This window comes from Notolepis coatsorum, assembly GCF_963971535.1.
Source record: "Notolepis coatsorum genome assembly, chromosome: 3".
Classification (NCBI taxonomy): Eukaryota; Metazoa; Chordata; class Actinopteri; order Aulopiformes; family Paralepididae; genus Notolepis; species Notolepis coatsorum.
Window position 1 is genome coordinate 17,348,302 of NC_140167.1, and position 10,779 is coordinate 17,359,080.

The window sequence follows — 10,779 nt, forward strand, 5'->3', positions numbered from 1 at the left end:
ATTAATAGAGCCAACAGTGCCCCCGAAGGACACAAGCCATACTTTCCCAATCTATATACTGGCTGATATTATTCTCAACTTTCTCTTCACACGTCTCTGCCATGGTGATAGGGTATAATAGGCTACTGTTCTGAAAAACATCCCTTTTTTTTTTTTTGTATATTGCTGTTTATTGCCGATACTGTGATCAGACTTAAAAGGATATTTGACTTTAGTAGAACTTGTTAAAAATCAGCAGCCTTACCTCTATCTAAACTTTAGAACTCTAAAGTCAGGGCGGCTAGGTGGTGTAGTGGGCAAGGCGCTTGCCACCAATGCAGGAGACACTGGGTTCGAGCCCAGCTCTCTGCATTGCTATCAGCTTGGCTGGTCGTTCATACTAACACAATTGGCAGTGTTAGGGGTGGGAAAACTGATGGGTGGGGATCGGACGTTGTGGACAGCGACTCCTACAGGTCGGTTGGTGCGCCTGCGCAGCAGAATCAGGAAGCGACGGGGGCGGCGTGTCCCTCCCACGCAGACACCCGCCGCTGAGAGATCGCGCTGTGCAGGTGAAAAGATGCGACGGCTGCTTCCTCGAGTACCGGAGGGGACATGTGATGTAAGGCTTCGTCCACATTGCAGCCGGCTTGTGGGAGGCATGGCCTAACAGCGTTCGAGACAGGGGAGGGTAGAATTGGTCGATACGAAAATTGGGATGGGAGAAAAATAGAAAAATGGGAGAAAAAGTAGATAAAAAAAAATAACTCTAAAGTCATCTACAAATAAACTAGCGTCCACTGTCAACACCACCATTCAATTTGAGGACCAAGTTTAAATATGATACTTCTGAATTATAAACAAACATTCTGTGTAATATTTGTTTCGAGTCAATGGTACTTGTTTTTTTTTTAGCTAATATTGCCATTTTAAAATGATGAATATAGGAACCATTTCTCACTTGAGGTGTAGTTTGACTCCGCTGCTGAAACACTGGTCCATCACCATCACTCTCCGCTGCTGAAACACTGGTTCATGCATTCATTTCATCCCGACTCGACCACTGCAATAGCATCCCTTACGGCTCACCAAACAACATCCTCAATCAATTCCAATATGTCCAAATCACCCCTGTCCCCCACAACCTTCACTGGCTCCCAATAAAATACTGGATACACTTCAAAATACTGCTCGTCATCACATTCAAACCCCTCAACAACCTGCCGCTTCAGGTCTGCTGATGCCAACCTACTGACTCCCATCAGGACCAGGCTCCGGGGCGACAGGTCTTCGGCTGCAGCTGCACCCTCCCTCGCCAACACCCTGCTGTCGGTTTACACAGCCCTCAAAACCCACCTTTTCACTCTTGCTTTCGACCATTAACCGTTTTTGTTTACACTGTAGTCTTTGAGCACCTTAAAAGCACTATATACATTTTATGTATTATTATTATTATTAACCCATATAATTCTGTATGATGTCATGCACAATAATGCTGTCTGTACATACCTCACACTTCACATAATCCCCTTACATATCTGTAGATACCATATACACAGTATATCTGTACATATCACTTACCTACTCTTACTAGTTACGCTGCTGGCCAGTATGACTACTACTATACTGTCTTTATACCTGTATCACTGAATATATTAATACAACTCTGTACAGTACATACATCTGATGAGCACTATACTCACTCAGTAGTACTAATTTATACCCAGTTCAAATGCAAAACGATCCAAAGATAATTTAAAGTAATGAGATTACAGTGGCTCAGGAAGTAGAACGGTCGTCTGGTAGTTGGAAAGTTCCCGGTTTGATTCCCACTCCTCCCGGGCAGCGTGTCCATGTATCCTTGAGCAAGACACTTAATTCCTAATTGCTCCCAATGAGCAGGTTGGCACCTTGCATGGTTGCCTTCGCCGTTAGTGTGTGAATGTGTGAGTAAATGGGTGAATGTGAGGAACAAAATTGTAAAGCGTTTTGGATAAAAATGCTATATAAATGCACCATTTACTGTAAAATAAATCTACATTTGCATATCAGTTTTGGGGTCAGCGGTGGCCTAAAGGTTATAGAGAAGCGGGCTTGTGACAGGAAGGTCACCAGTTTGATCCCCCAGACTGGCAGGAAAAATCTGGGCATGGTAGTGTATGAATAACACCGCTCAATATCTTGAGCAAGGCACTTAACCCCCAACTGCTCCAGTGGAGCTGCTCAGTGGTCAACAGTGTCAAGACTGTAGTTGTACTGGGCAGCTCCCAGGTGTGAAGGTGTACAACTGTGTGAGCGTGAAGCAGAGCGTTGCTGAAAAGCAGCATCTGTGCTCAGCGAACCTAGTCCTGGGAAAATAAAGTTATATATATAAAAAAAATCTAACCCTGTTCATGAACGCTATAAAATGTGTCCTATAATGTATATAACACTATGTAAATGGTAAATGGCTGCTTTTTTATATAGCGCTTTACTATTTGCTACTCACATTTGACCCATTCACTCACACACCAACGACCAAGGGAACCATGCAAGGTGCCAACCTGCTCATCGGGAGCAATTAGGGGTTAAGTGTCTTGCTCAAGGACATAAACCGGGAACCTCCGGATTGCCAGACGACTGCTCTACCTCCCGATCCACTGTGCCTGTTATGTTGTGTGTAATCAAAGAATGTCAATTACATATTTTATACATCCCTCGGTTCATTTACATATTACTATCAAAATAAGTTTTGACTTACATTGTAACAAGTGGTCTCTGGCTCAGTAAAGGACAGAACAGGTATTATGCATGTACATTTTGTGTTGAAAGGATATTTAATTGATTTACATTAATTTCCTTACTCTTCTGAGTTTAACCTTAACAACTACATGCCTAACCTAATCTTAACTACAGGCCATCAGAACACTGAACTCTCCACACAAGCACACACAACAGAGAACAACCGCATTTCACTGTATGCCCTGGTATGTGACAAATAAACCTCTTGAATCTTGAATGCCTAACCTAATCTTGACATTAACAATTACATGCCTAACCTAATCTTAGCCTTAACTACATGCCTAACCTAATCTTGACATTAACTACATGCCTAACAACCTAATCTTGACATGAACAACTACATGCCTAACAACCTAATCTTGACATTAACTACATGCCTAACCTTAGCAACTACATGTGTAACCTAATCTTAGCCTTAACTACGTGCTTAACCTAATCTTAACTACATGCCTAACCTAATCTTGACATGAACAACTACATGCCTAACCTAATCGTAGCCTTAACTACATGAATAAACTAATCTTAGCATTAACTACATGCCTAACCTAATATTAACAACTACATGCTTAACCTAATATTAACCTTAACTACACGAATAAACAAATCTTAGCCTTAACATGCCTAACATAATCTTAGCATTAACTACATGCCTAACCTAATCTTAACTTCATGCTTAACCTAATATTAGCCTTAACTACACAAATAAACAAATCTTAGCATGAACTACATGCCTAACATAATTGTGGCTTTAACTACATGCCTAACCTAATTATTAACCTTAACTGCACCGTTTCAATTGTAACATTTCTCTTTTGGTGGAATTGTACACAAACATTAGGTGCCAGAAACAATGTTTGACAATAATAACATTTAAAAAATTTTATTATTTAGAAAAAACCAACCCAAGTTAGGTTGTGCCCCACTCTACACACGGGTGGTTTCACACAGACTAACCAGTTTTTATTTGAATTTACAAGAATAATAGTAAACTCCACGTCAAGCTGTTTGCTCAGTTTGTCTTAATGACAGAGTGGAGGATCAGTGGGTTTTCAGCAGCAACGTTTGTCATAAAGTATGGATAGAGTTTGTCTTTGAATGTGCAGTTAGTAAATCTGTAGATATTGGACCCAGTTTCTGCATTGAAATAGGAGACCTCTCCGTTTTCATAATCTACAAACACCCCTACTGTCTGAAGCTCCTTTTCCAGGGAGAGGGACGTTACATCATCATCATCATCATCCCCATTGACTAATCGGAATCCCCATCCCCAGATAGAAGACTTCCTGTCCTCCACACCTACAGACCAGCTAGATACCCCTGTTACCCCCACCTCATAGTACCATCTCCCAGAGTTAAAACCCTCCTTTGCAAGGACACACCCATGACGTGTGGATCTTTTTGGACTCCCAGGGAGGTTTTGTAGTGTGTCTCCACATCTGACTTGTTTCCCATCATCAGACAGAATGAGTATGGGATGGGCAGTATCAGGGTCCAGAGTCAGATCCACTGCGTGTTGTTTTATTCTCTGAAGTTTGATTATCTGTAGTTCCTGAGTCAGTTTATTTTCTACACGAGACACAGCTCTGCTCAGAGTCTCTACACGTGTGTCACTCTGAACCTGAATCCCAGACAGGTGCTTGGTTGTTGGGAGGGTGCAGAGGGATGGGGAGGCTCTGAGGAGGTGGAGCTGGTCCTCGGTGAGTGAGAGTGTATTCAGCTCTGAACATCTCGTCTGTAGCTCATCCATTTCCTGCTCCAGCTCTTTGACGATCTTCTCAGCCCGTTTCTCTACAGCGTTCTGCTTCTTCACAGCCTCCTCGATGATCTCAGCTTGGCTTCTTTCAATAGAGCGTATCACGGAGGTGAATACCTGAACGGTATCGGCGATCTCTTTCTCTGCGCATCTCTCACTGACTTTGACGGAGTCGCTGATCTTCTGAACCTTCCGTCGTCTCTCCTGGATCATCTGGTGCGCCTGTGCCTCTGTCTTTCTGACTTCTAGCTTCCTCTCTTCACACTCAGCCTCAATGGACACAGTGTTGTGGGTCTTATGGTCGGCCTCAAGGCAGAATTGACAAACACACATGTAGTCGTTCTTACAGAACATCTCTAAAGGTCTTTCATGCTTCTTACATACCCTGTCTTCCAGGTTCTCCACAGGATCGACCAGCTTGTGTCTCTTGAAAGAAGCCAGGATCTTGTGATGCTCCAGGTGAGCCTCACAGTAAGAGGCCAGACACACCAGGCAGGACTTCAGGGCATTTACCTTTTTCTCAGTGCAAAAGTCACAAGACACACCGCCAGACTCGGCAAGAGGACTTTTATCCTGAGGCTTGGTTTTAACGGAAGCAGCCCACTTCTTAACAAGAGCAACCATTTCAGATATAAACGTGTTGACTTTGAGATCCGGCCTCCTCTCAAAAGCATGGTTACACATGGGACACCGGCAGTGGTCACACCTGTCCCAGTAGCCTGTGATGCAGGTCTTACAGAAGTTGTGTCCACATGGTGTGGAGACTGGGTCACTGAACACATCTAGACAGATGGAACACTGGAACTGATCCTCTGAGAGACAGAGATTGACACTGGAAGAGGCCATAGCTGCAAGAGAGAACAGATCAATTATAAATATATCCATGTTGTCCATTTGTCTTTAGATGGTTATTTTAGACTGTAAATAGTCTAAAATGAAAGAGCAAATGTAAGACATAAAATAATGAAGCAGTTCTTTTTAAGCGGTTTCAAGTCCACAATATATATACACAATTATTACATGTTATATGTTGCTTTCACAATAGAAACATTCCAAAGCAAAAGCGGAAAATAAGTGCACTGTTCCTTCATCTAGCACTATGGAAATACGTATATATATACATACAATATGCATTGTACATTTGAAAATATGTACACTGTTCCTTTAACTAGCATTATAGAGACATATAATGCACTGTATCTTTTTAGAGTAACAACACAATTTGAAAAATTGTGCACTGCTTCTTTAATTAACACTGCTGGCGCGATCAAACAAACATGCATGTAGAATATGCCTAGTAGCTATGCACCGTCCTACATACAACAGCAAGTATATTTATTAACCTGTGTTACCACCATTGATATTTTTTAACAATATTGATAACATACTCAAAATACTTCCCAAAGGTCAGTGAATACCACGATCACAACACCAGAGGGAGCTCCACAAATCATGTCAAACCCAGATTCGGCTCAAATAAGGGACTAAACACGTTTCGCAATTATGCCACATCAATGTGGAACGCCCTACCCAAAGCTGTAAAGGAATGTGGATCACTACCCACTTTCAAAACCTCTCTCAAGGGACACCTACGGGAGACTGCAATTCAACACTGGCCCCTGTAAATATCCTAACCCAACCCCCTCCAATGTACAGTCATTTACCTAGTATGGTTTTGTCAATAGTCCAATGTACAATTTTGTTTGTTTGTACAGTGTCTCCTCCCCCCCCCCCCCTCAATGTACAGTTTTACTTGTTTATACAGTGTGCCCCCCCCCCCCCCAACCACCTCCAATGTAAATTACCCAGTATGGTTGTCAATATCCCAATGTACCCAACCCCCCCCCCACCCAACCTCCTCCAATGTACAGTTTCTACGTCAAATGTATATACTCCCTTTTCTTGACTCCTTCTGTATCACAAACAGTACTGTATTTGCAAATCTGGTATGTCATAAATGTATAGATGTAGCAGTACTGACTATCTGCATGTCATGTATGTCATATATGTCCTGATGAATTGAAAATGGGGGACCCTGATGTAAACAAGACGAAAGTCTTTCTCTGGTCTGCATCCCCTTAACAATTGTGTGTATTGAGCTGTACTGTATTGTACCCATTCTGCAATCTGTTAATAAAGTTTTCAATCAATCAATCAATCAATCAATCAATCAATACTGAAAGAAAACACAAAAAGAAAACTGCATTCTTACTGAGCGGCACATTCATCACGCAGTGACTCAAGCTAGCAAGCATGCTACAACCAGACCAACACTACCTTTGACAAAGTTTGACTAACTAAATTAAATTCACTCGCTAAAAGCATGTTCATTTTAGCTTAGAAAACAGATTATGCGCATAGTTAAACTATTATCACCCCCATGCGTACCTGTATAGGCGAGATGTAAAAGAATCAAGTGGACAAGATGTTAGTTGCTTCGCGTCCACGTTTGTAATGGAGGAGCAAGACGCAACACGCACTCCTCCTACAGGTAGTATGGTGGAAGTGACGTCACCAAATAAACTTGACCTTTATGTGTTCATTCTAATAAAACAATTAACACAGTAACAACACGAACACACAATATTGCACATAAAAATAATATATACATAATATAAAATAAATCAATACTATTTTGTAATATACCCACTACACAAACAGTGAAAACATTTCCTTGTTTTTTCCAATGTCATCAGGTGACAAAATGGCATCCAATGTAATCAAAAAAGTCAACCAAGGAACTAGATTCTTGTACCGGATCTCCTCTCTGGTAAACAAGAATACCCTGAAGACTCTGGCAGGAGCACTCATTCAAGGGTTTGATTGATTGATTGATTGATTGATTGATTGATTGATTGATTGATTGATTGATTGATTGATTGATTGATTGATTGATTGATTGATTGATTGATTGGAAATTGTATTAACAGATTGCAGAATGGGTACAATACAGTACAGCTCAATACACACAATTGTTAAGGGGATGCAGACCAGAGAAAGACTTTCATCTTGTTTACATCAGGGTCCCCCATTTCCAATTCATCATAACATTATGACATACATGACATACAGATAGACAGTACTGCTACATCTATACATTTATGACATACCAGATTTACAAATACAGTACTGTTTGTGATACAAAAAGAGTCTGAATGAATGAATGAAAACTTTATTTAACAGATTGCAGAATGGGTACAATACAGTACGGCTCAATACACACAATTGTTAAGGGGATGCAGACCTGAAAAAGACGTTTGTCTTGTTTCCATCAGGGTCCCCCATTTTCAATTCATATAGACATTTATGACATACACAACATACATGACATTTATGGCATAGGGACATATAGGTATTTAGTAAGAGAGTATACATTTGACTGTACATTGGAGGAGGTTGGGTAGGTGGGGTGGATGGGGGGTTGGGTAGGTGGGGTGGGAAACTGTACATTGGAGGTGGTTGGGTGGGTGGGGTCGGTAGGCGGGGTGGGGTAACTGTACATTAGATTATCCACAAAACCTTACTTGGTCCCAGGAAGAGGGTCTTGTGTATTATTGGGTTAGGACATTTACTGTATATTGGAGGGGGTTGGGTTAGGACATTTGTAGGGGCCAGTTTCAAATTGCAGTCTCCCGTAGGTGCACCTTGAGAGTGGTTTTAAAAGTGGGTAGTGATTCACATTCCTTTACAGCTGTGGGTAGGGCGTTCCACATTGATGTGGCATAATTGCGAAACGTGTTTAGTCCCTTGTTTGAGCCGAATCTGGGTTTAACATGATTTGTGGAGCTCCCTCTGGTGTTGTGGTCGTGGTATTCACTGACCTTTGGGAAGTATTTTGACATGTACATGGGTACCTTAGTCGTGTAGTGTATCTTGTAGACCAGGCCCATTGCAAGTTGCTGTACTCTGTCGTCTACTCTAAGCCATCCTAGGTTGTCAAAGTGGGCAGGGGTGAGGTGGGTTCTAGGAGTAAGGTCAAGCAGTAGTCTGGCCCGTTTGTTTTGTGATGTTTGTAATTTTGTTTTTAGCGCCTTTGAGGTGCTTAATTGGTACCATGAGGTGCATGCCACATCACCGTGGAACGCCCTACCCACAGCTGTAAAGGAATGTGAATCACTACCCACCTTCAAAACCACTCTCAGAGAGCACCTACGCGAGACTGCAATTCGAAACTGGTAAATGTCCAAACCCCCCCCCCCAACCTCCTCCAATGTACAGTTTATTCCCCCTCAAATGTACTCTCTTTTTAGAGTTGTACTCTTATTGTACTCATAAACAGTACTGTATTATTTGTAGATCTGGTATGTCATAAATGTCTAGATGTAACAGTACTGTCTATCTGTATGTCATGTATGTCATATATGTTATGATTAATTGAAAATGGGGGACCATGATGTAAACAAGACAAAAGTCTTTCTCTGGTCTGCACCCCCTTAACAATTGTGTGTATTGAGCTGTACTGTATTGTACGCATTCTGCAATAATACAATAATCAATCAATAAATAGTGTTTGCACCGACGTCACGATTTGGTCAGTAACCCGGACATTGTGGAGATAAACATCAGAGACCAGCAGGGCTGAGTCGTCCACGAACAGGAACAAGTTGCAGTCACAAGCTGATGACATGTCATTTGCATATATTAGGAACAGTAACGGTATAGTATGCTTCCTTGTGGAACACCACAGCTCACTGGGAGGGGGGGGGGAGTACCGTTTACCTCCACCATCTGTTCTCTCCCCTCCAGGTAGGATTGCATCATTGCATCCAGCTCACTGATTATTGATGAACTATCAAAACCAATTGCTTTTAGCTTGTCAATCAGAATGGAGTGATTGACAGTGTCAAAAGCCTTTTGGAGGTCCAGCATGACCATGCCGCAGTATTTGCCCGCGTCCACCTCTTGTTTGATGTGGTCGTTCAAATAGAGAAGGCATGTGTCAGTGGAGTGGGATGTTTTGAAGCCGGAATTCGTAGATTCGCTGTGAAAACACTCTATAAAGAGAATAAATAAATTATAAATATCTACTATATCACATATTTGTCTTTAGATGGTTATCTTAGACTGAGAAAGCAAACAAAAGCCATAAATCAACAGGCTTTTAGTAAAGATATCAGGTATGGGTGCAAGTTCACATCCAAGCTCATTGGGGGCCAAGCAGCGAAGCTGCGTGAGCCTCCTTGAGTGATTGTACCATTTCTTATTCTTCTTCTTCCATTGGAGTCTATGGCAGCCCATAGACCCATATGGCAGAAATTATGAAAAGTGGCAGACTGATTCAGGACAGTCCACTGACCCCTGTCACCAAGTCCCATGTTCCCAGCTCCAACACTCTAGCGCCACCACCAACGCGTCAAAGTTGGAGGTGTATTTTTGCACACAACTGAGGTACGGTTGGAATCGTTGGCTCAAGCCGAGTTCAACACACCCTATGATGTAATTTGCCGCCATATTGGATTGCCGCCATTTTGTGAAAACACTTAAAATTCTACTCCTCCTACAGATTCCCCCCAATCTGCACGAAACCTGGTACACATAATCTGTAGACCAATGTCTACACAGGTTTGATTTATGTTTTTGATTTTCCAATGCATTCGCTTTTGACATCCAATTGAATTTGGTGACAAAGCCGCCAAACAGGAAGTTGAGTCATGTCTCAGAAATGCTTTAAAGTTTAATGTATCAAAACCACATTTGGCAGACTGTTTAGGGACCCTCTATCACCAAGTGGCATGTTGACAACTCGTGCACTCTAGCGCCACCAACGTGTCAATGTTGGAGTCGCGTTTATGCCTGTAACCTTTTAACATATGTCCGATTTTAAAGATTTTTTTTTTTATCCACTTTTTCTCCTCCTGTTTTTCTGTGTTTTTTCACCCATCCCAATTTGGTCGTTATGCCAATTCCCCCTCCCCTCCCTGGTCGTTGCTCGCATGTGCCCCCCACTGGTCGGTCTAGGGAGCCCTGAAGTCTATCAGATGCTTCCTCCGAGACATAGGAGACAGCCAGCAGCATTTTTTCATCTGCCAGCGCGGACTCCCATTGGTGAGGTGTAACGTGTGGGAGGTCACACTACCCTCACCATCTCCCTCCCTCGCTGTGCAGGCACCCTGACCGACCTGTAGGAGTCGCTGTTTACAATGACCAGAATACCACCCCACCGGCTTCCCTCCCGCTGACTCTGCCAATTGAGCCAGTATGACGGCCGGCCAAGCCGGAGGCGACGCTGACAGCCGGATTCGATACCAGTGTCTCTCACGTTGGTG

General features: G+C 42.5%; 1 protein-coding gene across 1 annotated transcript; it reads right to left on the minus strand.

The window, feature by feature from the left end:
• Window positions 1-2,860: 2,860 nt before the first annotated feature.
• Window positions 2,861-6,956, minus strand: LOC311224750 (E3 ubiquitin-protein ligase TRIM39-like). The gene is made up of 2 exons (XM_084309852.1): window positions 6,902-6,956; window positions 2,861-5,361 (listed from the first exon to the last, which is right to left on the minus strand). Exon 2 carries the CDS (start codon window positions 5,357-5,359, stop codon window positions 3,770-3,772), a length of 1,590 nt encoding a protein of 529 aa, XP_084165978.1. The 5' UTR covers window positions 5,360-5,361; window positions 6,902-6,956; the 3' UTR covers window positions 2,861-3,769.
• Window positions 6,957-10,779: the final 3,823 nt, after the last annotated feature.

What these genes read in the sequence shown, in the direction of transcription:
- LOC311224750 (XM_084309852.1), bottom strand. Translation starts at nt 5,359, where the DNA reads ATGGCCTCTTCCAGTGTCAATCTCTGTCTCTCAGAGGATCAGTTCCAG.